This window comes from Somniosus microcephalus, chromosome 13 (genome assembly GCF_052327205.1).
Source record: "Somniosus microcephalus isolate GS21.2 chromosome 13, FLI_Smic_1.0, whole genome shotgun sequence".
Classification (NCBI taxonomy): domain Eukaryota; kingdom Metazoa; phylum Chordata; class Chondrichthyes; order Squaliformes; family Somniosidae; genus Somniosus; species Somniosus microcephalus.
In genome coordinates, this window is record NC_140999.1 from 167,341,418 (window position 1) to 167,369,115 (window position 27,698).

The 27,698-nt window shown below is 42.7% G+C and overlaps 1 protein-coding gene across 8 annotated transcripts in view; it reads right to left on the reverse strand.

Moving 5' to 3' along the window:
• The window catches only part of ptprt (protein tyrosine phosphatase receptor type T), a 1,756,894-nt gene that overhangs the window by 220,527 nt on the left and 1,508,669 nt on the right, over positions 1-27,698 (reverse strand). For 6 of the 8 annotated variants that reach the window (XM_086005547.1, XM_086005549.1, XM_086005553.1 and 3 more), the window contains 2 exons: positions 19,306-19,441; positions 7,983-8,012 (listed from right to left, as the gene is read on the reverse strand). In XM_086005547.1, the coding sequence (XP_085861673.1) occupies positions 7,983-8,012; positions 19,306-19,441 (166 nt within the window). The remainder of the gene's footprint in view (positions 1-7,982; positions 8,013-19,305; positions 19,442-27,698) is intronic. The other 2 variants (XM_086005548.1, XM_086005552.1) reach the window with 1 other exon arrangement.

A 27,698-nucleotide genomic window follows, 5' to 3' on the forward strand; every position in this document is an offset into this window, starting at 1 on the left:
TACTTTGATTGTACATCATTTATTATTAAACAGCAAAACTTACAGCAGTTTGAAGAGCAGAAAAGTAGAGTTAGTTGAAGCAGAGGAGTTTCTCTGCAGTACGGGCTGAAGAGTTGGGAGATGCAAAACTGCGGTGCTAAGTGTCACCATGGTAGAGCAGGGGATGTAATCACAGCGTGACGAGTTTATATAGGCAGCATCCATTATAAATGTTGACATATAAAACTGGTATAATATGTATTGATCTCTGATTTTTGCATTGATTTTTAATACGTAACAAAATTGGGTTTTCCCCACACACACAGCGATTAATCAGGCCTGACTGTATTTAATTTCAAAACTAATTGCCCATGTTGCAAGCATTTTCAGCCCTAAAGTTGTACAATGTAAATTGAATATAAAGCCCCAAACTGACTCTAAAGTAAAGCAGGGTGAGAACATCTCCTCTAGGATTCCAGCTCTTCATTCCAGTGTCAGGTTGGGCTCTGAATCTGGATTCAAGCTGCATTTACACTATAACTGTAGTGTCAATGTGAAGGAAAAGTGTTTTGCACTAATACTACAGTTATAGTGTGAATGCAGTCTAAGGCAAGACCTGGTAACCACTAATGCAGTAAATAATTACTGTTTTTTAAATTTTCAACCAATCCATTGTTCCTAAAAGTTTGTCATTAAAATGGCACAGCATGGCCTCTTTGACACTGCCCTTCTGCCTCTTTAGAATGAAAAGAATGAAGTTTTCAGAGACGAGTGACATGAATTCCATGCAGATTTCAAACTGACTGTTCTTCTCCATCTTTGAGTACAAATCCCAGCAGTATCTGCCAGGACCAACTCTGTACATCTCTGTTAGCAGTCAAATAGGGCTTTCTGTTTTTCCCATTGGGATGCAAGATTGTCAAGACTCAGGATGGTCAATGTTTTGCATGTAAAATGAATTGTGGCACCAGAATAATGGCTGTTATATGAAAGGATGCAAGAACTATAAGGTCAAATATCCCTACTGTTTGGCACTCCTGTCAAAAATCAGGCAAGTTAGAAACACACTAAATAAAGTGATATTTCAGCTGTTTTCAGTGCTACTTGGGGATTTTACCTTCGGTAGAGTTATTTGATATTGCAAAGATTAACTCATTGAAGATTAAAGATGCCATTTGCCATTATGCCCACTAAAACCCAAGGTCATGGGACAATTTCAGATCTTTTCATTGTTTTGGTGTGTAGCATGCTGTTGCAAATGATATGACAAATGGTAGCACACAATGAATCAAGTGATGTTAGCAAAGATTATATTAGATAACATTTATTGAAGCTCATATACTTTACTTTAACATATTGGAGCTACCTTCCCTAACAATTTCTAGTGTAAAAATAATTTGTTCTCAGTGAATTCCAGCATCCGCAGTATTTTGTTTTTGTTTTAGAGAAACAAATTGTGATCCTTTCTGTCCAAGATATAAGCCTAGAAAGTACTCAGTGTGACATTAGTGTTTAATGCTTTACATGTCCATGTAAAATTACTTTGTCCAGCACTTTCCACTTAAAATAAACGAGTAGATCTCCATGGCATAGTTCCTGTCGAGTTCTCTGATTGCTTGATGTTTGTCTCTCTCATTATGCCACAAAAAGCTTCTCTCTGCGCTGCAGTATATCTGTTTTTCTCTTAGTCCATGTGTCTATTCTGTATGGTGTCTATACCTCACCGCATTAACTGTCACTGTCTGTCTGTCTGACTCTCTTCCTGGTCTCTACTGCCTTGCTGGGTTGTGTTTCTCTGTCACTGTGATGTCTGTCTGCATGATCTCTTTGTATTCACTGATTTTTTTGCCTACTGGATATCTGTGAGTGTCTCTGCCTGATTTTTCTCTGTCTGGCCTTTTCTTGGATGATCTTTGTTTCTATTTATCTCTGAACAACTATTTCTGTCATCAATAATCTCTATCTGCTGCTAATTCAGTTTGTAATTAAACTACGTTTCACAGGGTCTATATAAGGTTCACTGGACTTCCTGTAAGAATTTCTTCAAATGTCTAAGGCCGCAATTTCGCCGACTGAGGCGAGTCCGGGGTGGCCGGGGTCGGTGTCGCGGTCCCAGCCCGCTGCCTTCTGCAGTCCGCTCTCTCCAAGTGATTTTATGTTAATAGGGCTTGATAAGCCCGCCCTGTGAGGTTCCCGGCCAATTAATGGGAAGCAGATCTGATGAGGTCATTTGATGACGCGTCATCAGCCGGTTTTCTTAAAGGGGCCATGCCCAAATTGATCTTGACAGTTGTGCTCTCAGTGTTCTACAGCATTGAGGTGCTGCAATCACTGACAATCACTGCACAGAGATATACGGCTGCACCCAGGCCCTCCCATGACTCTCTCCATATGCTTATGGAGGGAGTCTCAGTGCGCAGCGAGGTCCTCTTCCTTTCCCATGGGCGGAAGAGACCTCCCCAGGAGATCAACGCGCCTGGTTGCAGATTGCACAGGAGGACACAAGCAGGGATGTCGTCAGGAGCACCAGGCTGCAGTGGCACAAACCTTTCAATGATCTGAGTAGATCATGAAACGTTACTGCCAAGCCACACTCAACCTCATCCTGCTGTGCCACTCATCACATCCACATCACTCTGGCTTCCCTACCCTACTCTTGCACATCTTTACTAACACCAATTTACCTTGCACCTCCACCCATCCCCTTCTATCTACTTTATCACTTCCCCATCTCACTAGCCACCCCTCACACTCACCCTCATCCTACTGTAAGCATACCAACTAACAACACACAGGGGTAGGCACTTGGGTGGTTTAGCCAATGTTCATGTGAAGTTTCTGTTAACGTGTTGTCAAACATTGAAATCTATATTTTCAACAGTTTACCTTATTGGACAGATCTGTGCTCACCTTTGGAAGTGTCTTAGTGAGTTCCAGTGAATGTTGAGAAATAACTCCACCCCTCCCCCTTCCCCCAATTGTGATGAGTGTGAAAGGAATGGCTTGGACACTGTAGGGATGCTTTATGGTGCTGGTGAGAGTTGGTGTCAACCTGGCGTATTATGTAGCAGCCAGGGTGTACAGCATCAAGTGAAGTAAGTCTGGCCATGGTGATGCCATGGCTGGCCTTCTGGGCAGCAATGTTGTCGGGTGCTGATGCCCTGGGTCCTGTGCAGCATCAGGTGATTGCGGAGAAGTATTGTTGTTGGTGATGTTGGTGTGCCTGGTGATGTTGATGTTGGGGCTGATTGTGGAGGGATTCAGAGGACCAAGGTGAGATTTTTTCAAGGGCACCGATGTTGCTGGAATAGATGGCAGCTGAAGTTGAGATGACAGAAGCGATCTGTCAATGGTGAGAGAACTTGCGCCAAGGAGGTGACAGTGGATAGAGAGTTTACTCCATACACTTCCAAACTGCATACAGCTCAAAAGTATATTCCAAATCCTGAAGGCTCCAACTTCTAACATTAGAAATTGAACAGCTGTGAAATGATAGCTTTCATCCCACTTTTGCAGCTGTCACCTATTCACAGCAATGGGGAGACATAGAGAACTCGACCTACTTACCTGATGTGATCTCCGAATGACGTGAACCTTGTTAAAAAAGTGGTAAAATAAAAATAGGCTGGCAAAATAGTAGTTAACAAGTGTTTAACAAGCATTTAACGATCTTAAATACCTCCCCTCGCCGCTTAGTGTCGGTTTTGTTATGAAATTGCAGACCCGATACTTTGGAATCTAACATGGAGGCGGGTTTGGACCGGGCTCCCAACCCGCTATCAATCATTTCAATTTTGACAGCAGACCTGTCTCCGAACCTGCCCTCTGAGCGCCGGCAAAATCACGGCCTAAGTAAAGTTTAACTTTTTCCGGAAACATTTGTAGTTAATTGTTAACTTTTGTGGTTCAAGTTTAATAATCATATGAAACATTTTTTGTAATAAAATGTTTTTTAAAATTAGAAAATTGTGTCTGACTCTTCTGGTTACAACCTCTAGGGGGGGACTCATTGGATAAGGCCTGCCCCACAAGCTGACCTCTGACCCCTGCCCTCACAAAGCAATGATTCTTGGCTCTGGCTCCCACGGTCCAGGATATTTTGTTCAGTTGGTTCCTTCCCCCGTATGTCAAGGATGAGACCTTCTGTCATGGCATAGTTCACACAATGACAATCCTCGCTACCCTCTCGGGGGAGTATTGGAGGACAACCCCAGACCTGTCCAAGCACAGGAAGCAGCTCTTCATGACCCCGATGGTCCTCTTAACCACCTGCATGGTGCACGGATTTACTTGGTTGCATTGCTCAGCTTCGGTCTTCGCGAAAAGATGCCATCAGCCACGGCAGCAAGGAGTAAGCCTTATCATCAAGGATCCATCCTTTCACTCACCCCAGATTCCCAAGCATGCGGGCGATGACCAGGTTGCGTGCAATAAATGCATCAAGACAGGCCCCCGCGTGCTGCGTCTTGCATGATGTGCAGGTGGGCATCTCGGGCAATCTGAACATTGAGGGAATGGTAGCTCTTTCTGTTCATGTGGCTTTGTGCGATCTGATGGGGAACCTTTATTGCAACTTGTGTTCCATCAATCGCCCCCTGCACTCTGGGGAAGCCATCTATCCTGTGGAAACGTAATGCCCTCTGCCTTTGCTCCACTGTGGACATGCCAAATCTAATGAATTCACAGAAATCACAGAAACCCCACAGTGCAGATAGAGGCCATTTCGGCCCATCGAGCCTGCACCGACACATATCCCACCCGATCCCCGTAACCCCTACACCAACACATATCCCACCCTATCCCCGTAACCCCACGTATTTAATCCCCCTAACACTAAGGGTCAATTTATCATAGCCAATCAACCTAACCCGCACATCTTTGGACTGTGGGAGGAAACCGGAGCACCCGGAGGAAACTCACGCAAACACGGGGAGAATGTGCAAACTCCACACAGACAGTCACCCGAGGCCGGATTCGAACCCGGGTCCCTGGCGCTGTGAGGCAACAGTGCTAACCACTATGCCACCATGCTACTACCACTATTCCTCAGCCCATGGAAAAGGGCAGCAGTTACCTGCCAAATGCAGGCCTTCACTGCCCTTGACTTATTCTGCACGGGTGCCCCGTGGATGTCTGGACCCAGACCCGTAAAGTTTGAGGGCCATGGTGACCTTCACTGCTGCCAGTTAACGTTCTGCTGCATTTGGACCAGGGCTTTAAGTTATCATGCAGCAAGTCGCAGAATCGGCAAATGGCTTCCTTTGTAAAGCAATCGCACAGCTCCTCTGACATCTCCTCGACTGTCAGTCGAGGTCTACACACTCTCAGGGTGGGTAATTGCTTGTGGGGCGCTGTCTTCGCTGGTTGTGCTTCAATCTCCGGGCCTCCTGTCTCTGGTTCTCATCGTCCTGTTCCTTCTCCTCCATGATAATGATAGGCAGGAGTATAGCCAGCAAAAGAGCCATTTCAGGATTCAGGAACGGCTTTAATACTGCTTGGAACTGCTGACTTGCGCTTGGTTCAGGTGACTACAGTGTGCCTGAAAACCTGGTTGTAATTTTAAAAGAGCTTCTGAATCAAAGCAATTGCAGGAAATCTGATTATAAGGCTCTACAGTTTAGGGGCGGGGCCATTATTATGAGCCGAGATGCATTCAGGCACAGGAATCAATAGACAAATCTAAAAAAAAAATCGAGGAAATTTCAGTGTAGCATAATTATGTTTTTAGTTCACTTATGCTCAATTTTTTTCGATCTTTTATGCCGTGTCGCGTGTCTCTGGGTGCAAATACATTGGAAATTCCACTCTTCCCTCTCTATCTTTGCCCTGATTTGTCTATCTTGTCACCGCCCCCCCCCCCCCCCCCAGTCTCCAACTGTCCTGGAATAGGTTCCTGCAATCTGTTGTCACCATCTTAGTGTCTATCATCATACATTCCAGGCAAATATTTATTTATTTATCATAAGTCATGCAAGCGGGCAAATATTAGGAGGAAAGGCTGGCAGTGGGGAATATTTAATTTTGGGCTGACGAGGCAGTAGCATTCAATTTTAGGCAACAAGGTAAAATATTATTTATATATCAGGCGAGCAAGTAGCAGCAGGAAGCTTTAGTGAAAAGCAGGGATTTTTAAAATTTCTATCTCGGGGAGCAGGGAACACCATTAAATTTTAGCAAACAGAAGGGTAATACATTTATTTATACTTCAGGGAGCAGACGGCATTGAATTGTAGGAGGAAAAATGAGCAGCGGAAAACATTTAATATTTATATCTAGGGGAACAGGCAGCACCATTAATTTCTAGGATCCAACAGGGCAATATATATTTATCTAAAAGGAGCCGGAGACCCAGAAACAAGAAATGGCAGTTTATTTGTTTATCAGGGAAGAAACTACCAGCGCAAAAATAAACGTATGGATGTTTCAAATTTAAAATTAAATAAATTTAAGGATGGGGATGTATTTATAAAAGGGATAAAATAAAAAAGAAAGCTGCCCTGCATTAAAGAGAAAAACAAAATGGAGGCTGGTGTTGGGAGACTCATCACATTGTCAGTGCAATGGTCAGAGCCTGCAACTACATTGTGACAGGCAAGTGTTTACATAGGAAAATTGCCAATGGTTACATACCATTTTAACACTGTAACTGTTGATATAAAAGTGTTATAAAAAATCATGGCAACAGGAAGTTAGACAGAAAGTATATGAATACACAGATTTTAATAATATAAATAGATGGGTTAATGTCCCTGTTAAAATAACTGCCAAAGTAATTTCAGACAAACCCATAAGCAATCACACATTAGTAAGATACGATTATTTGTAGTGAGTTAAAATGCCGATGTCTGTAAAAGGCTGCTCCCCATATGTTTACAATGGGTAATGGGTCTATAATGCTGCCTGTTAATCCCAAATGATTAAGCAGCATTATTTGATATTAGCCCAGACCATGCCCCCAAAGCACACAATTACATTATTGTAGTCTATCATTACCTATGATCGACAGCCATCATTATAAGTGTAATGCAAGCATCTTTACTTATGAGCATAATAAGGCCATGTTAAAAAAGGACTACTGAAGCAGCAGTTTACGAATAATATAAGCTGATTATTTCCCCTTTTAATTTTTTTCCCGACCGTAATATCTGCCACCTTGCCTTGAGCCATTTTCTAGTTGAAAGTGTAGGAAAGTGGCCTGCTCCCAAACATTTTCTAATGCCAGTCTGTTACTGGCCACAAGAGTATATGCAAGAATGGCCTGGGGTAATTTGCCCACTGATCTGCTCCCGCTTCCTGTGAAGAAACACTGCATCTTTGTCGGGCAGCTCTTCAGATGGAGATCGGGGACTCAATGCTCAAACACATGAGCCATCACTCCGCAGTGCATTAATGCAATGATGTCCTGAGACACTGCATCATTCTTACCACTGTGAATCTGCAGTGGTTCTAGGAAAGAAAATGTCATTTCTGAGATAACGTCCATTGCGATATTCCACAAGCATTCATCAGTTCCATTACATTCATATAATTCACAAAGATTTGCTTTGAAAATGCAGTATTTGTTGGTACACAGCTTTATCACACATAAAGCTGTATTAGGAAATATCCTATGATGTCCAGAGTGAATTCTGCTTTATATAACTGCTAAATCCAATTTATGGGCACAGTGGATTATTTCAAATATAGCAAGTGCTGAAGTGATAAGGTATTTCTGCTGGTGACAGGTTTTCTGTAACCTTTCAACATTATATCACAAAAACTTGCAGAAAATCGCAATGATAGGATTATTTGGCTAGAAAATTATAAAACATTCCATAATTGCAAATGATTTAAATTCAAACATTAGAATATATTAAAAGCACACCTTAAAGAATGCCTTAAGCATTTATGCATCCTTTTAAGGACTGTAAATAGTTGAGCTATCTATTCTAAGCAGCTTTGTTTGGGTATAAGAAGAGCATGGAGACTAGTGAAGGGAAATTTCTACTAGAGCTGATACTTACAGGTAATATGAGTAGGAATAAGCACTCCTCCTGCCATGCGTGAACAGTTGAAGGGATAAATGGATGGGAAAGCAATGAAAGGGAAAAATAAGAAAATAAGTTATTAAGGAATTTGCATAGTAAAAGTCAGGGGATTAGGATTATACAGATAATGTCAAAGTCACCTTGAAGCTTGTTGCAACAAAAGTGCAAATAACATGTCAAATACTGAAGTAATAAAACTGTGTTGTTTATTTGTCTAATGCAACCATAGTTCTTTCATTTTACTGACAACAATTTGAAGGGAAGGGCACAAAGACTTAAAGAGGCTGCAATCTCCTTCGTATTAAAACCTTCTGGGAAGTTTTATTTCTTACTGGTTATATTAGGGCAGAATTTGTGGTCGTTATGACGATGCGCTAAATCCCAAACTTGCGATCTGTTAAGTTCCCACTTGACAGATCATCCGCGCTGACATTGAAATCCTAATTGCTGGCACAGAGTTGGGCTAATTGCCCACCAACTATCCAGCAATTACGCATGAAAATTTTACGGCTGGTGAAAACAGGCGCAGCAGCCTGTTTGCACAGCGTAAGGGGATACCTGTCAATAAAAAATCTTCATCTGATGCTTTATTGTTTCTATATATATATATATGAGAAGGAATGTAAATCCAGACTTGGCAGAATGAGAGACTGTTTGGGGAATTGACAGTTAAGCAAATTTTAAAAAAAAATACACTTTCCTTCCTCTCCTCACTGTATCTTCAGGTGACCTTTCATGGTACAAAATGTATAAAAACTTTTATCAACATTAGTTGCTATATTCTCCTCAGAAAATACCACAGTATCTAGTGGGAGAGAATGCGAGACCTTCTGTTTGCTATTGGAGCAGCGCCCCTTGTGATCCCAGGTATGCGTACGCACACGGTGCGCCCCTGGGATCCGTGGGCCACTACGCTGCGCTCAACTCTGCAGCAACTTTTCGTTTGGGGCCTCGCAACAGGGAAGTGCACATCCTTAATAATGCCCGCCGGCCGCAAAAATCTGGGCCATCATCCGTAAGGATTGTTTAAAAATCTGTCAGAGAATCAACCATGGAGGATTGCATGACTAGAGTGATGGAACGTGGGAGTCAGACCAATCTTAGACCCAACTCCTGTTGTATCTCCTAAGTAAAATTAAAATGGATGACTCTTCATATAACTGCACTGTGTATGAGGTGAAGGCGATGTAAGCAAATTGCATTACTCCAAAGAAGACACAAAGTTAGACTGTGCTTCCAAGCAAGCAGCTATCTGGAAATATCTTCCCATAAGTCAAATAAAAAGTTAATCATTTTTATTTAATTTTAAAATAACTATTAAATAAAGGCTCATTGAGTTTTGAAATGAAAGAAGAGCCACACATCTACTTAACAAAGACCGACATACTAACTTGCCAAAAGGTCAACACTGCGCTAACTTGTTAATATGTGTGATATGCTTTAACAATTCTGAACTAGACAATGTCTGTCATAGGGAAAGATGATGAATCATCTCATTGATATTCTACTCCTGCTAGTCAATCCACAGAATAACAGGCCATGAAGGATGCAATGATCTATTTGCTGACTTACTCAACGGTGAATGATGGCTTGGAACTGAGCAGGTATGGGGGAGGGGGAGGTAAAGATAATATAAAAAAGCTCTGCACAACTGAGGCTCCTCGGCGAGATTAGATCTAAAGTTTCAGTCCACTTTATTTTATTTCCTGTGCAGCGCTAAAATAGTTTTGAATCATTTCTACCAGCAGCCTTCTGTGAGTTGCATTAATGGCAAACTCCAGAGGCTTACTGCAAAAACTGATTAAATCAATTCTTCCTCTGCACAATTACCAGCCCAGTCAATTGATCTTTCATGAGCTACATCATTTGTGATAGAATTTTCCCCCTCAGTTTACAAAGCTAAAGCTGACTTAAATAAATGCAAATTCAATTTAGCAGTATTTTGAAAAGCTACGATACCATCAGTGAGAGCCTTTATTATTCTCGAAAACATATTTTTGTATTTTTTTTGTATAAAGATTATTTTCATGTTTTTGTTATCTAACCTAAAGGCAAAGGAAAATATAGGGACATCTTTTTTTGTAAAGTACTCCCTCTTTATATAGAAGAACATAATAGGCTTATCAAAAATGTCTTTGATGTTTTAGTAAAATGTCTGTTTTATTGACTGTGTAGAGAGCCTTGAGTTTGGTCTCTGTCTCTGCTAGGCCATTCCAGTGACATCAATTATAGGGAACAGAATGGCCCTGATTCAAACAGCAGGGACGATGACTGCAAATTGGCTGAGTGCCGCTTTGGAATCATCTGAGCTTGGGAAAAGCACATTACAGACTGGAAATGCCTAGTTCTTCTGTTTGCCATGGATCCTCTCTGGGATGCTCCCTATCAGTGGTGTTACCAAGTGATCTAGCAAGGAGGGAGGCCCCAGTTGAACATCTTCCTGCCAGCAATAAAATTGGTACTTTTATTAAAATGTGTGATGAATCTATTGTTATCTTCTATAAAAAAAAGGGGAGTACTCTGAACAAAAGTACTTCCCCAGGCTTTTTCTGTCCCTTTAATTTTTCTCTGTTTTAAGATTGCAAGAATGCCTACATAGTTTAACAAGAAATGTAAATCTTTCAAGCATTTTTTTTGTTCTCCCTGGTATTATTATGCTTTCCATTCTTATGTCTCCTTGCACCATGTACTTTGGGTAGAATTGATAGCAGGTGACCTTCATCCAGGCCTCCACAAATGCCATCTAGTCAGGGTGTAGTGAGACTCCCTTTGAATAGTTTGTGTGCCCATTTTCCCTCCCTTATCTGTAAGCAAGTACCTGCCCTCCACTTGGTATCTCCCTTTGACGACAGCTGCAATCAACAAGCCACTGCCTAACAAACTCTGGGCATGAACTTACAAGGCCTTCGATAAGGTAGCACATAATAGACTAATGAATAAGGTCAGCGCATACGGAGGCAGGGGACAACTAGCAGCTAGCTGGCTGCAAGTCAGAAAGCAGAGAGTAGGAGTAGAAGGTGGAAAGTGGGGTCCCACAAGTATTAGAGCTGGGACCACTGTTGTTCACAATTTATATTTACAATTTTTATTTTGGAATCAAAAACACAATTTCTAAATTTGCGGACAACACCAAATTGGCGTGATAGTCAATACTGAGGAGGACTGCAACAAATTACAAGAAGACACGAATAAACTTGCATAATGTGTATATAACTGGCAAATGAATTTCAACATAGATAAGTGTGAGGTATTACATTTTGGTGAGAAAAATAAGGAGGTCACTTATTACTTGGAAAATAAGAATCTAAATGGAATGAGGAGCAAAGGGATCTGGGAGTACAAATACACAAATCACTAAAAGTAGTGATGCAGGTTAATAAGGCCATAAAAAAAGCAAACCAAGCACTAGGGTTTATTTCTAGAGGGAGTGAATTGAAAAGTAGAGTAGTTATGCTAAACCTGTATTAAACCTTGGTTAGACCACACTTGGGAGTGCTGTGTACAGTTCTGGTTGCCATATTATAAAAAGGATATCGAAGCGTTGGAGAGGGTGCAGAGAAGATTTACAAGGATGATAACAGAACTGCGAGGTTATACCTATCAAAAAAGGATGAACAGGCTGGGTTTCCTTTCTCTTGAAAAGGGAAGGGGTGACCTAATAGAGGTCTTTAAAATTATGCAAGGTTACAATAGAGTAGACACAGAGTGAATGCTTCCACTTGTGGGGAAGAGCAAAACTAGAATCCATCACTATAAGATAGTCACCAAGAAATCAAAAAAGGAATTCAGAAGAAATTTCTTTACCCAGAGAGTGGTGAGAATGTGAAACTCGCTACCACAGGGAGTCTTTGAGATGAATAGCATAAATGCATTTAAGGGGAAGCTAGATAAGCACATGAGGGAGAAGGAAATAGAGGGTTATGCCGATAGAGTTAGATGAGGAAGGATGGGAGGAGGTTCAAGTGGACTGGTTGGGCTGAATGCCCTGTTTCTGTGCTGTATATTTTATGTAATTCTACATCTTGCCACTATGTGACTCAGAATATCAATGCACTGTGCCACTGTGATCAGCCTCTAAAAATAGATATTTCCATTTAGTGAAATCATAAAATGATTTTAATACAACATAGAGATATGTATATTCAGGAACAGACAACTGATGGGAAACCATAGAACAATTGTTCTATTACTAGCACTGGGACTGTCCCCATTGCAAATATATCACAACAGCTTACAGTTGTGTTGATATTCATGATATAAACCTATGCAGACACAGGACATTTTTTCTGGGCTGAGAACTATTGTACACTTCACTGTTTTGGAAAATAGGACAAGGGGCATTTTGGAAAAGGGGCCATTAAATGAAAACAAATATTAATGTTTGAGCTTTTGTAGGAATCTGCTATGTGCTTTTTTGGGCAGAAAGTAGGTTTTGTGCTATGCAGTGAGTTGAAAATAAAGAAGTGAAGGAGTGACAGGGGGAGCAAAATAAGGGTAGTTTGGTTACCCATAAAACATGCTGGTGGCTTTTCAGGGTTTTTTTTGCTATGGTTTCCATGGCTTTTGATAGTTTACCACAATTTTTCCCCAAAATGCACCATGATAAAATTCCAATCCTAAACATAGCGCATTCCCTCAGCAGTGCAGTCTGCTCATGATTTAACCTAAAAAAAAATACCAATTTAGGTCACTTTGGTTTTAGAATTCAGTTCAGATCTCATTCCATAGAAAATCATTACATAGCAGCAAACCTGAGTTCCTTCAGGAATTCTGCTCTTGTTTTTTGAGGGGGTGTGGTAAAAATAAGTTAGGCATGACAGCTGGTGGAAACCTTTCATATGTGACATTGCAAGTGGGGGAGGGGTGGGGCAACTGATGTGACCTGTATTTTTATTATTGCCCTGTGTGCAGACATTTTGAAGAGCTCAGGAAGCAGGTACAATGTCTGCAGAAGGCATTTTTAACCTGCCGCTGGAGAATCCCTGCACTGCCAGAATCTATTTATTTTGCTTCGGGGCCATTAATATCCCAAAGAGGCCTTTAGCTAAGTACTTAGTGAGTACAATTGAATGCCAAACACTTTCAAAATGACATCTTCATCAAGGACAGTGCAAATGTTAAATGGTCATTAAAAGAACTGGCAGCACAGCCGATCAATGATTAAACACCCAGCAAAGCATGATAGCCAAGGGAGAGAACCAGCTGGTTTAACAGAGAACCAGCTGGTTTAACAGAGAACCATTTATCTGTCACATTAAATTGACTTAATGTATTTGGTAGATTACACATTCGTGCAATTCAGTTCCCAGTTTTCTTTCACACTCGGATTTTATCAATTTAAATATTAAACTATGGCCGCGATTTCCCATACCTCGGTGGGTCCGGTGCGGCCGGGTGACCCTGCTGTTGGCTCCAGCCCGCTGCCCAAAGTGATTTTACGTTGATTGGGCTTGTTAAGCCCGCCCGGCGCGTATACCGGCCAATTGAAGGAAGCGGGTCTGATGACATCACTGTGGCGCAAACCTTTCAATGATCTCAGTAGATCACGAAACATTACTGCAAAGCCACACTCAACCTCATCCTGCTGTGCCACTCATCACATCCCCATCACTCTGCCTTCCCTACCCTACTCCTGCACATCCTTATTCACACCAACTTACCTTGCACCTCCATCCATCCCTCTCTATCTACATTATCACTTCCCCATCTCACTAGCCACCCCTCACACTCACCCTCATCCTAGTCCAATCATACCAACCAACAACACACAAGGGTAGACAGTTGTGTGTTTTAGCCAATGTTCATGTGAAGTTTCTGTTAATGTGCTGTCAAACACTGAAATCTTTATTTTCAACACTTTGCGTTCTTGGACAGATTTGTGTGCACCTTTGGAAGTGGCTTAGTGAGTTGCAGTGAATGGTGAGACATAATGGTACCCCTGCAATGGTGATGAGTGTAAAAGGAATGGCTTGGGCTTTGTAGGGATGCTTTATGGTGTGGGGTGGTGCCAATGTGACAGCCAGGGTGTACAGCGTCAAGTGAAGTAAATCTGGCTACGGTGAGGCCATCCCTGGCAGCAATGTGGTCAGGTGCTGATGCCCTCTGTCCTGTGCAGCATCAGTTGATTGTGGAGAAGGTTGGTGTTGTTGTTGGTGCTGCTGGTGTTGGGGCTGATCATGGTGGGATTCTAAGGACCAAGGTGAGATAGTTTCAAGGGCACTGATGCTGATGTAATAGATGGCAGGTGAACTTGAGATGACAGAAGTGTTCTGTCAATGGTGAGAGAGGTTGTTCCAATGAGGTGACACCGGATAGAGAGTTTACTCCAAACACTTGCAACCTGCATAAAGCTCAATTTGTTTTCCAAATGCAGTAAGCAACAGCGTCTGAGCTTGGAAAGTGAACAGCTATGAGATGGGAGCTTTTATAGCACATTTGCAGCTGTCAAGTAAAGAGATGATTTCATGGTAGCACAATTCCCGACCTGCTTACCTGACGTGATCCCCGAGCAGCGTGGGCGGCCTCGTAAAATTTAAAGGTGAGCTCAAAATACTTTTTAAGTGGCTCTTAACAAGGTCATTATGACCTAAATTGCCACCCCCGCCGCTGTGTGTCGGGTCTGTTCAGCGTTGACAGACCCGACATGTGGGAAAGTTGCGTGGCGGCAGGTTGACAGCGTATTTTTGAACCGCTGTCAAAAACTTTTTTCATTGCGACCCGCCACCAAACACGCCCACCCAAAAAGTTCCCCCCGGGACTTTGAAGCACTGACTATTCATCCTTGTATGTGAATGTTAAGCTTGTACACAGTATACTGTAAAGAATAAGGGACTCCTAATATTTATTAAATGCATTATTTCCAGTAATCTGCTGAACAATACACTGTCAGGTGATAAGTGTTATTTTCAGGTCAGTCATTAGCTGCTGTGAACTCTTACACTCCATCCGTTCTATTATTTACACCTCCCCCTAAACTATTCTCAAAGTTGTTAAGTGGACCAATTATAGACACTCAAATTTTGAAAGTAAATGTTGTTAGATTTTTTTTTTAAATGATCCATTCCAATAAATAATATTCTTGTTGAAACCCTGGTCTTTTTATTCTGTCACGGCAGAGCAGCGGGACCTCTGCTTCCTTGTAAGAAGTTAACTTTACTGTATAAGATAGAAGGGTAAATTCACAAATCACGCACTCTCGTGCTGTAGTCCGATCCGTGACCTCCACTTACACTGAGCACTCCCTGTGCTCAAAGGAATTGGAGATTGGAGGTAGATCTACAACACTGTAGTGCTAAATCTCTGCCCAATGCTTCTTTTGAGCATGGCTCCCCACTGGGAGCGCAGGATCAATGAATTTATTCTGTGCAGTTTACACTGTGGGAGCAAAATAAAAAGGAGTGTACTAAAGGTAGCGATTCCAAATTAGACTTCACCTGATATTCATATGTTGCTCAATGTTAATCTTCACATGACATAATATGTACCACTCACCACAATTACTGGTTTGAAACTCACTCTCAGTCTCCCTGTAATCTGTTATTCTATATATATCTTGTAATTGCAGATAGCACTGTTGTAAGGTTCCCAATTTGTGCTGGAGTGAAAAAATGATGCTTTACAAAACTGCACGCCAGTGTTGACATCATTATTTCCAATATAAGCAGATGAATGTTTAATGTTTTCATACAACATTCTTTCTCTGCTGTTTCAGTAGACATGTTAACCCATTTAGAATGAGTGGCTAAATGCCTGCATTAAAATAGCATAGAAGTGTCATATTAATGTGTTAAGTGTTCCTTCACTAATATAGTCCACAGTCATTTTAGTTCATTTCTTTCCACATATTTCATATTTAAATGATATGACAATATTATATGAAATGCTATGCACCTCTCATGATAACAGTTGAACTTGAGGGACATCCATTCATTAGGATTTGTAAATAGACTGACCATGGCTGTATTCTGGCAGTCTTATCTCACAAAATGTATGTCTGAGATTTTAAGGTAAAATGAACAGTGTTTATTTTTGTGAAAGATAAAATTATTTTATTGATGGCCCATCACTGTTTCATAAAGAGAAAAGGCAGGTTGATTGTTCCGAGGAAGGAATACATCGCCAAAATGTGACCCTGTTTTTCTCTTTTCAGACACAGATGAGCCAGCTGTGTATTTCCACGATTTTCTGTTTTTATTTCAGATTTCTAGCATTTGGAGTTTTTTTTCCATTTTATCAGGAAAATTAAGGGTATAAAGTAAGAGCTATGAAGTAATATTGACACCATTAAGAAAAGAAGGAACTTGCATTTGTATAGTGCCCTTTCATTTCCTCAAGATATCCAAAAGTGCTTCACATTCAATGACTTCCTTTTGCAGTGCGGTCACTGTAGGCAAATATGGCAGGTAATTTGCACATAGCAAGTTCCCACAAACAGTAAATGACCAGCTAATCTGTTTTACTGCTGTTGGTTAAGGGAAGAAGGTTGCTCTTTGCTTTCCTTCCAATATTGTATTAGGATCTAAGCAGGCAGATGGGGCCTTGGTTAAATATCTAATCCAAAAGGCAGCACCCTCTCAATGCAACACTGATGTGTCAGCCCAGATTATGCACTCAAGCCTTAAATCTACAACTTTCTAATTCAGAAGAAAACATACTAGAAACTGAGCCAAGCTATGGATAACAGGCCCCAGAACAATCTGCCAGCATGATTGATCATCCCATTAAAAAAAAATTGTTTTGCTCCAATCCAACATCACATTTTCACCACTATAGGAAGCAAGCAAGCCAGTGGAGGCTATTAAGTTGAGTTTGGCTCAGTGTTCGGAGAAATCCTACTGCGAACCAAACAACAAACCCATAAATATAAAAGGAAAAAGTCCAATTGTAGTTGTCTGGGAATCACTGCATGCAGAACTATACTCTTCAGGATGAGGACAAGCCTAGTATTTACTTGTATGCTGGTCTCCATTATCAGTGAAGCAGCAGCTTTTTAGACTTTATTCAATGTTTTGACATCTTTTCCAAGTCAACCTATGTTATTTATGTTTTAATTTCTGTATTTATTTCAGCACGGGCTTTTTTGTGGGGTCACATTATTTCAGTAATCTTTTGTGTCTGATCATTCTAACAATGCTATTGTATAAATTGTATAAAATTCAGCCTGAATGTAGAAAATTACAGAAATTCACTGAAATTTGCAAAAGATGAAGGTATATTGCATTGTGAAATGGATGTTACGTAATTTCTCACACACATGCAACTAGACATTGTTGACTCAAATGTTTTTTCCCAGAAAATAGTCACATACAGGAAACTCTCTCTTAACCGGCAAAATTCAGGAGTAGGTTCAGGTAAGTTTTACTATATATTAGTGGCCATGTAACCGGGATTCCTGGATCTGTGGCCGTGTAACTGGGGTTCCTGCACCTGTGGCCGTGCAACAGGGACTTCTGGATCTGTGGCCGTGTAACCGGGACTCCTGCACCTGTGGCCGTGTACGGGGCTCTCGTACCTTGGTAAGTATACCTCTCTGTAAACCGGACTTTTTGATCAACCAGCACCATGCCGGTCCCGTCGGTGTCGGATAAAAAAGAGTTTCCTGTACATGTAAATCTCCATGTAATAGGTGCAAATTCCCACCTATAAGTAGTTACTATTTTTGATTCTTTACCAATTCTCACCCATTCTCTCCTGAAGATATCGGCCTAGAAATTGGGAACAATCCCTGTGCTGGAACTGGTAGACCCGAGACACACCTGATATTGGTCCTCGGGCCTCATTTAAATTAGGCTGGCAAGCTGTGGACACATGCTGGGTTTGCCCAGGCAGCTCACCGGTGAATTGGATTTTGGGTCGCTGCGCCACCGGCAGTGGCCCTCAGGTAGGTCCTGTGGTTGGGGGGGGGGAACGATTGAGAGGGGGCCAAGTTGGAGCCAACAACAGTCTTCGGCTGCAGTGGAGCAGGGAGCAGCACTCCTGCCTCTTCCTGCTCCACATTCAGGTAAGCAAATGCAAAGGGCTTAATGCCTGTTTCAGGCATGGGCCCTGGATACCTCTTTTTCCTGCCTTTACCAATATGGCAGGCGGTGGTGCAGAATACGCAAGCTGCCTGCCATATTGGATGCTTTGGCGCCCATTTTATGCCAGTTGGTGTGGTTTAAAAACAACTTTTAGGCTGCTGACTCCAGGGATATGATTCCATAGACATCAGCTGCCATCAAATGTGTTGCCCAAGTGTTCATTGTTTATGTATAAACTCTGACAGTGAGTGTTCACAGCCTATTTTATTATGGTGGTGGGGGGAGGGGGCATCACAACCGAGCCTGATTCTGTCCTAAACTGACCGTTACATGGACATACCTTCCAGCAGGAGTCACTGGAAAAGCTATCAGGAAGATGAACCCTGGGTGATTTCTCCTCCTTCCCTCTTAGTCAGGGGCATAGAGGCTAAATGTGCCATAGCACTGCCCTGGCTGAAATCAGCTGACTGAGCCCATACAATAGGTTCAACCTGGGACCTTGCTGGTCTCCATGGATGCTCAGTTCACCAGCAGCCAATTAATTTGGTTACTGGCTCATCGAGGGAATCAGTTATCACTTTTGATACCGAGGGAGAAACAAAACTGGACAAAATCTGAGCCAGATTCTAAAGGGTTGCACTGGGCTTGACTTTATCAAAGCTCTTGAAGCTCCATTAAGCCTGGATTTCAAACCTGATTTGGATACTCCCGCCCAAATGTGAGAACAGTTAGCTTTGGCCAAAATTTAGAAAACTAGTCCAAGTCTTATTTTGGAAATACAAATAAGACCTTTGTATTCTATACTGGTTGAAGATGTAGCTCAGAAATGGTCCTTTCAAAATGTTAATATCTTTATATATTTCTTTCATTACTTTAGTATTTTGTGTCCTCAATGGCTTTTCATTTAGAGCTGCGAAGAAAATGAAGACAATTTGATCGGCACACCAAATTTGGTCAGTTAAGTGGAACCAGTGTGAGTCAAATGTTTCGGTCGCATTTACAGCAAAATCCATCTTGGAAGTGACAGGATAAATTGCACAAGATTACATCTATTTGCATTCATGCATGCGTGACTAGGTTAGCCAGAGCAATATCTAAATCGCAAATGTTCAAGATTGAGTCAGGCCGCCAAACTATGGTAATATGAAACGTCAGAGGGTTCCTCCATGTCTAATTTCTTTCCATTTGTTCTACACAAATAAAATCAGTGCAATGTACATTTCTCATTATGAGGTTCTGCTGCATATGTTGAATTGCAATTATGCTTTCACAAAACCTACCGTTTTTTAACTATCAGCATCACTCCTAGCATGATGATGATGAACATTAGGATTCCTGCAATAACTCCAGCCATTTTCACTGTGTTATCTACTTGTTTTTCTGGCTCCACTGTGTTGGAATTCTGCGTTGAGGCATCTGAAATGAGACAAGTTCACAGAATTAATAAGATCTTGAAACTGAATCTGTTTCCATTGCTTACTCAGACCACCAAACTTACATAATTATTTGCAAAAAACAATGTTTACAATAGATCCTTCACGTATTTTGCATCCATTATTAGCTGGTTGTTTTTTCTGTATTCTTACATGCTATTTACTGTGGGACAAAATGAGAAGATATCAAAATGAGCATAGAGAGATAGCTGAACTTGGAACAATTTGCTAAAATTGTTTTCCTCCCTCAACCCTGATGGTGTGTTGCCTTAGATTAATGATCACTTGAGGGGGTGATTCCATGATCGGACACTTCCACTGGGAATAGCACTTACAGGGAGTGGATCTCAGGGAATTGTGGGCATTCAGCCTCTGATTTTCTGTCCATTCATTTTAATGGGTGGAACATCATGGGCTGTGCGTCTCTAATTTCCCAGGTTACGCTACCAGCGAGTGTCTTTCCCCCTTGGAAGGGAGGAAAGGGGTAAAGAAGAGGGAAAGGGAGATTGGCAATCACCAGTGAACCTGTTTTTTTGTAACATGCTTGATTGCTTTTGGTCGACAAGATGCAGCTAAGAGTTTGTGCCATCCTATTTTCTCTGGTTTCATTTTTAAATTGCCCATTGTATGAAGTTACAGATAACATCATTGAATACAAATGATTTTAAGTGAATTTAAATGATTTGAACAAATAGGGAAGGAAATGTATAAAATTAAATGAAATTTTTCAAAAAAGATAAACTGAAATGGAAGTGAAAGAAACTGTAAAGAAACAATAGTTTGTACCTGGGGAGGAAATGCTAGTTTGATCTGGAAGTTTCAAGGGATACGTGCTACTGAACAGTTTGTGCAATAACATAAAAAGATTGTTGTTGTTGTTCTGAGCTGCTGCCTAGTGTGTCAGATTGTCGTAGCCCACACAATTATCATTGAGATATAACAGTAGTGACAAGGATCAGATCAAAGAAAAAGGGGCTGTGTGGAATCCTGGTAAATGTATTGTTTTCAGACAATCGATAAAATGTCGCAGTTTAAGAAGATCGCTGAATATGCAGCATGTAAGAAAGATTTTAAATCGCATTCAGAATGGCTAGAATATGGGCTGCAAATTATGTCAGCGAGGGGGGAAAAAGGGTCCAGAGTTTTCTTAATGGTTACTGAGTTTTACATTTTATAGCTATTAAAACTCTTAGACCCTCAAATTCCTGAGGCTGGAGAGGGCGGAATCCCGATTTTTGCCCGGGGTGGCCTGGAATAGGGGTTCAGCGGGATTCAACCTCATCTAGACTCGCCCTTTAAATTCCCGTGAGGGAGGCTGTGGGCAGACCTTCTGTCCACCTGCACATTTTGTCAAGAGGGGTGGGAGTTAGGGGAAGTTCTCGGGCTACCACAGGAATTCTACCCTTTATGTCCTTGAAAGGCATCAGCAAAACTCACGCCAGTTGAGAGCTGGCATTGAGTCTTTTTGATGCTTTCTGAAGGTCCTAAACCTTCATTAGAATAAGGTAATTGATCCAATAACATCTATAGATCTAAAAAAAAATGATTTGGCCCACTTGCACCTCTGGAGAATCTCAGGTGGAGCAGCAGGGTGCACACTGCTTTACAATGATATGTAGAGGGTTGGGCTGCTGATACATCCTTGGAGGTGTCAACAGCTCACCCCAACTATGTTAAATGACAGCGTGGTCCGGTCTCTAGCCTGGGGCTAGCACGAGCGTGGGTTCTGCTCTCTTGCACTTATGGCAGTGGAGCGCATCCCCAGGAATTAAAAAAAATATATTAGTTCACGGGATGTGGGCATCGCTGGCAAGGACAGTATATATTGCCCATCCCTAATTGCCCTCGAGAAGGTGGTGGTGAGCCGCCTTCTTGAACCGCTGCAGTAGCAGTTTGCTACAACTGAGTGGCTTGCTAGGCCATTTCAGAGGGCAGTTAAGAGTCAACCACGTTGCTGTGGGTCTGGAGTCACATATAGGCCAGACCAGGTAAGGACAGCAGATTTCCTGCCCTAAAGGACCTTAGTGAACCAGCTGGGTTTTTATGACAATCAGGCAGTTTCATGGTCACCATTAATGACACAAGCTTTTTATTCCAGATTTATTTAATTAACTAAATTTAAATTCCCCAGGTGCCGTGGTGGGATTTAAATTCACTGGATCATCAGGACAGACCTCGGGATTACCCGCCCAGTAACATAACCACTATGCTACCATACCCCAGGAACTTTATTACCATAATATTCTTAACAAACCAAAGGAAAAAACGGACTCAGATTTGGAGTGATGTGCTACAATCGAAAAGCCCGGGGGGGGAAAATTGAGTCGTGCCCCATTTGGGGCACTAACTTCGCCGGGGGGCTACTTATAGCACCCCGAAAAAATTAGCGAACCCGTGGCCGAAATTGAGTGGTAGTGCCCCAAGAGGGAAGCAGGGCGCTACTGGAAACGCCCCGCCTCCCTCTTGGGGCACTGCGAGGGAATATTGCAGCATTGCGTGCCACGACACGGGGCCCAGCTGGGCCACCAGGGATCGAAGTGCTGGCAAAAGAGCCCGGCACTCAAGAGAAGTGCCGGGCTCATGGAGCGCAGCCGGCACTCCGTGGGGGGGCGGGTGGTGCTCAGGAGGCCAGGGACGGCAGCGGAGGCAGGTGTTGGCAGGCGGCCAGCAACAAAAATGGCTGCCTGGCACCTCGCCTTTAAATAGCGCCACCCCGGCCGCAGGTAGGCCCCCTTGACCCCGTCGGACATAGCGCCTGGCGGTAAGTCAGGGGGCACTACCAAAGATCGCGGCCAGGGCGTGAGCGGGGTGCTGCACACAGTGATGATGTCATCGCCAGCGGCGCAGCGCCGCAGGGTGCTAACGGTTACCGCCGCTGCTATCCTCCCGCTGAATTTCGTGGGAGGCGTTGGCGGTGCCACACCCGGGTGCTAGTTGCTTTGTGCCCTAGGGCGCTAATGGGAGGTGCAAAGCAATTGAATTTTTCCCCTCTGGTAGTTGTAGATTAGTAACAACATGAAACCAAATGAAAGGAGAGTTTTTCCGTTGAGACTGTTGTTTGGAAACAGCTACTCGTTGTTCAGTTGGTTTCTTTTGTGAGCTGATGTGTGAATCCGTTCAAAAGAATCTCCTCTCAGATAAAGATTTGACTTTTAATTCTGTTTGTGAAGTTGCCCTAGCTCCAGACATCGCAAATAGCAATACGCAGGAAATGTCAGGAAAAGTTGGGCTGTACAATTTCCCAATATGTTCGGGAGCACCCAAGCAAGAGAGGTTCTCCTTATATGTTAAACATAATCATTCCAACCCATTTGAGAAATGAAGGTCTCTGGCCTTATTTTATATTCAAAGAGCAGTATCAATAGGAAATATACACAGCCATATATATCTATATAAAATACACACATATCTACATAAAATACACACACATTTATATCTATATAAAACATGCACTCAACGCTATAGAAAATATAAACACCCATGTATATTTATAACAAATATATACATTTACATGTGTCTATATTAATTATACACAAACTCATATCTATATCATGCACACATGCATCTATTTATGATATATATACACCTAAGAGAAGAGATATATACACACCCATATTTACATAAAATTATCTACAAGCGAATACTCAGTGAACAAAGAAAGTCTCTTCTGTTATTTTTCTATGTACACACACCCACATATATAAAAACCTCAGTTAGGAAAATAATTTGCAAGGTTGCCCTGACAGCTTAGTGGGTAAGATGCACAAAGTGGTGTAGAACTGATTTATATAGACCAAGAAACATCCTTGGTTCAATCTCTGGTTTCCACTGGGTTAAGTATTCCCAACCAGTGTGGTAATGGGGGAGCAGAGCGGGACCTTGGTATCTTTGGGCAAGGAAAGAGCAAAAAACAGCCAAGATTCCTGTTGCTGATCACTATTCAGTAACCTCTGCTGTAACGTGTGCGTGTATATATACATAATAATATATATGCGAGGTAAGAACAAGATTGAGTTTGGCTGTGATGTTCCTCTTTCCTACTATGTACAGGCTACTAATGTAGTGTATGTGCCTTTAAGAGCCCCATATGTGCTGTAATGCCGGTAATGGCCACTCGGGCTATATAAGCCTGTATATTGTGTTATATCCGTTAGTACCCCTCCAGACTTTGCTTAGTAAACACCTATGAACCAACTCCTGTCTTCAGTGTCTCTATCAACACACGGACACTACAGTGGCGACGAAGTGGAAACGGACTTACCTACAATTCGGCAGCACCTCAAGGACATCGATTCCTCTGGCATCCAGAAGGATCAAGAAGTGAAAGAAGCTGTTGTTTCACCAGCTGGCCAAGCTGGTGGCAGGTACTGCGGTAATCCTTCCTGGGCGTCAGGCTGGGGCTCCAGCGGCTGGCTCTACAGCTGGGCCAAGCAGCGAAAGCAGAGGCAAGCAGTAACAGACGGGGAGGGAGCACTCGGGAGACGGCCGCGGCTGCAAGCAGGTCGGTGTTCAGACCTACAGAGAGAGTCCGGCGGGAACGAGTCTCCAACTGTAAATAAATAAATAAATAAAAAAAGAACGGAAACCGCAGGAAACAGCGTTGTCATCGGCAGCAGCGGCGGGAAAGCGCGGGAAGCGCCATATCTTTTCTGCAGAAAAGAAAGAAAAGCGCGGGAAGCGCCATAACTTTTCTAAGATGCCTAATTCTGGCAATATTGATGCTTTTGATAACGAGATAGAGGATTGGACCACATATGTGGAAAGAGTGGAGGTATATTGCACCGCAAATGGAATAGAAGATGAGAAAAAAGCTTCAGTACTTCTGGATCTAATGGGCGCAAAGACATACAAGCTGTTACGAAACTTAATCACTCCAGCCGAACCGATGGACAAGAATTTTAAGGAGATTGTTGATACCCTACACTGCCAATTCGAGGCAGGACTGGCAGATTCTCTGCGAGACAAATTCGTCTGCGGTCTCCTAAGTGTAGGAACACAAAAAAAGCTATTTTCTGAGAAAGATTTAACACTGGACAAGGCTTTCAGTGCAAGAGGAGCTGCAGAGATACAGCAAAGGCCACAGGACTTCAGCACCCATGAAATGACACGGGGTTTCGAGAGATGTTATCGCTGTGGCAGATCCACCCATGACCAGAGGGACTGCTGGTTCAAGGACAAAGCATGCAGGCAATGCGGAAAGATGGGACACATTCCACGTGTGTGCCGATCTGGAAACAAAAAATTCACTAACAGGAAAAGAATCAATAAGGAAAAGCACAGAAAGGTACAAATGATGACGGACAGTAGCTCCGAAGACCAGAAGAGCGATAGCAACTCCGGGAACAAGAGACTAAGCTCTCTCAAATTACATAATGTAATTGCCAAAGAAGATTACCAGACCATTTGGGTTACCCTCACAATAGCAGGGTCCCCAGTTAAAATGGAGCTAGATACAGGATCAACTCCGACCGTCATAAATCGACGGGATTACGAGCGGCTATTTCCGCATATACCTTTAAAAGACACATCCATTATCTTGAAAACATATACGGGGCAGAAAGTATACCCCAAAGGAAAAATAAGGGTGCCTGTTGTATACAATGGCAAGGAAATATAGAAGTTGTATTTATATGTTCTACAAGATGGTGGTCCACCGCTGTTGGGACGTGAATGGATCAGGAAAATACGTTTAGGCTGGCACTCCATTCAGGCACTGACGGTGACCAGTAAGGAAAAAAATGATGATGACGTCATACCTGAACGATTAAAAGACATCTTGGCCAACGCCAAGGAAGTGTTTCAAGAGAAACTAGGAACCTTGAAAGGCATCACCGCCTCAATAAAAGTGGAAGATGCAGCAATTCCCAAGTTTTTTAAGGCAAGACCGGTGCCATACGCAATTCGTCCAGCAGTCGAGGCAGAGCTGGAGAATTTGGAAAAGGCAGGCGTATTATCTAAAATAGATTGGAGCGAGTGGGCAACACCCAACGTCCCAGTCATGAAGAAAGCATTGAAGAATGATAAATCTGAAGAACAGAGAAAAATTCGCATCTGTGGAGACTTCAAGGTGACTGTAAACCCGGTCCTTCACACGGTACAGTATCCTCTTCCGAGGATAGAAGATATTTTCGCCTCACTATCCTGAGGGAAACGTTTCACCAAAATTGACTTGGCACAGGCATATCTACAGATGGAGGTTGAAGAAGCCTCTAAAAAATATCTCGCGATAAATACACACAAAGGTCTGTACCAGTACAATCGACTGGTTTTCGGAGTAGCATCCGCTCCAGCTATCTGGCAAAGAGCTATGGAGCAAGTCCTCCAAGGGATTCCGGGGACTCAATGCTACCTAGACGACATCCTTGTAACAGGAGAAAACAACAACGAGCACCTTGCCAATTTAGAGCAGGTGCTCACTAGGCTGAGAGAACGGGGCCTACGAGCAAATCGCCCCAAGTGCAAATTTTTCCGAAATCAAATATCATATTGTGGCCACATAATAAATAAGGAAGGATTGCATAAGTCACCTGAAAAAATTGAAGCGGTCATAAAAGCCCCAGCACCTGAAAATGTTTCACAATTAAGGTCGTTCCTGGGATTAATAAATTACTATCATAAATTTTTACCGAACTTATCAACTCTTCTACACCCTCTTAATGAACTGCTACAAACAGGAGTAATTTGGAAATGGAACGAAGACTGCAAACGTGCCTTCCATAAATGCAAAGACTTAATCACATCCAAAGAAGTTTTGGCTCATTATAACCCATCACTGCCAATCAGACTGGCGTGCGATGCATCCCCTTACGGCATAGGAACAGTATTATCGCATAAATTCCCTGATGGCTCGGAACGGCCGATAGCTTTTGCGTCACGCTCATTGAACTCAGCTGAGCGTAACTATGCCCAAATCGACAGGGAAGCACTCTGCCTGGTATGGGGGGTGAAGAAATTCAACCATTACCTACACGGACAAAAATTTACCTTGTTGACTGACCATCAACCCCTCATCTCCATATTCAACCCTAAAAAGGGTGTTCCCATTATGACAGCGCAAAGGCTACAGAGGTGGTCCCTTTTTCTAGGGGCACACCAATACAACATAGAATACAAAGGATCAAAACAGCATGGGAATGCTGACGGTTTATCGCGCCTACCGTTGCCAACGGTAGAAGAGGCACCTGCAGTAGACCCAGTGGAGGTGTTCCACTCTACCATAGTGGAATGTCTACCAGTAACAAATTCTGCCATTGAAAGGGAAACGAGAAATGACCCGACTCTCTCACGGGTCTACGATTTAACAGTGAAGGGATGGCCAGCACATGGCGAACCACTGTTGCCAGCATTCTCGCAAAGAAGAGAACAGCTGTCAGTGTGCCAAGGAACCTTGATGTGTGGATCCAGAGTGGTGATTCCACCCAAACTCCAGGATAAAGTGCTAAAGGAGCTTCACGAGGGGCATCTGGGTGGAGTGAAAATGAAGAACCTAGCCAGGGCGTTTGTATGGTGGCCAGGTATCGATGGAGACATCGAAGAAATGACCAAGAGCTGCCTAGGATGCCAGAAGGTCCAAAACGCTCCACCACAAGCCCCTCTACATCCATGGGAGTGGCCCTCATCTCCCTGGCAAAGGGTACACATCGACTTTGCTGGTCCATTTATGGACTCAATGTTCTTAATCGCGGTTGATGCACACTCCAAGTGGCCGGAGGTAATAAAGATGTCCTCCACCACCACGGAAGAAACCATCACAGTATTAAGGACCATATTTGCCAGGAATGGGCTGCCGGAACAGATCTGTTCTGATAATGGACCGCAATTTGTGTCCGAAGAATTCAGGAAGCTCTTAAAAAACAATGGGGTTAAGCACTACACGTCCGCCCCGTACCATCCCGCCACCAATGGATTGGCTGAAAGGTTTGTCCAGACCTTCAAGAAGGCCATAAAGGCCATGGGTAATGAAGACATAAAACTTCAGCACAAGGTGGATAACTTCTTGTTCGCATACAGGAATGCAACACATATGGTTACCAACCAAACTCCCGCCATGATGTTCTTCAATAGAAACCTAAGATGCCGGCTGGATTTGGTCAAGCCCAACATCAGAAGGGACGTGGAGAACCGGCAGTTTCAAGGCATGAATGAAAGGCCAACTAGAACCTTCCAGATAGGTCAACAAGTTTTGGCCCGGGAGTACCGTACCGAGAAATGGCAGCCTGGAACTATCTGCACACGACTAG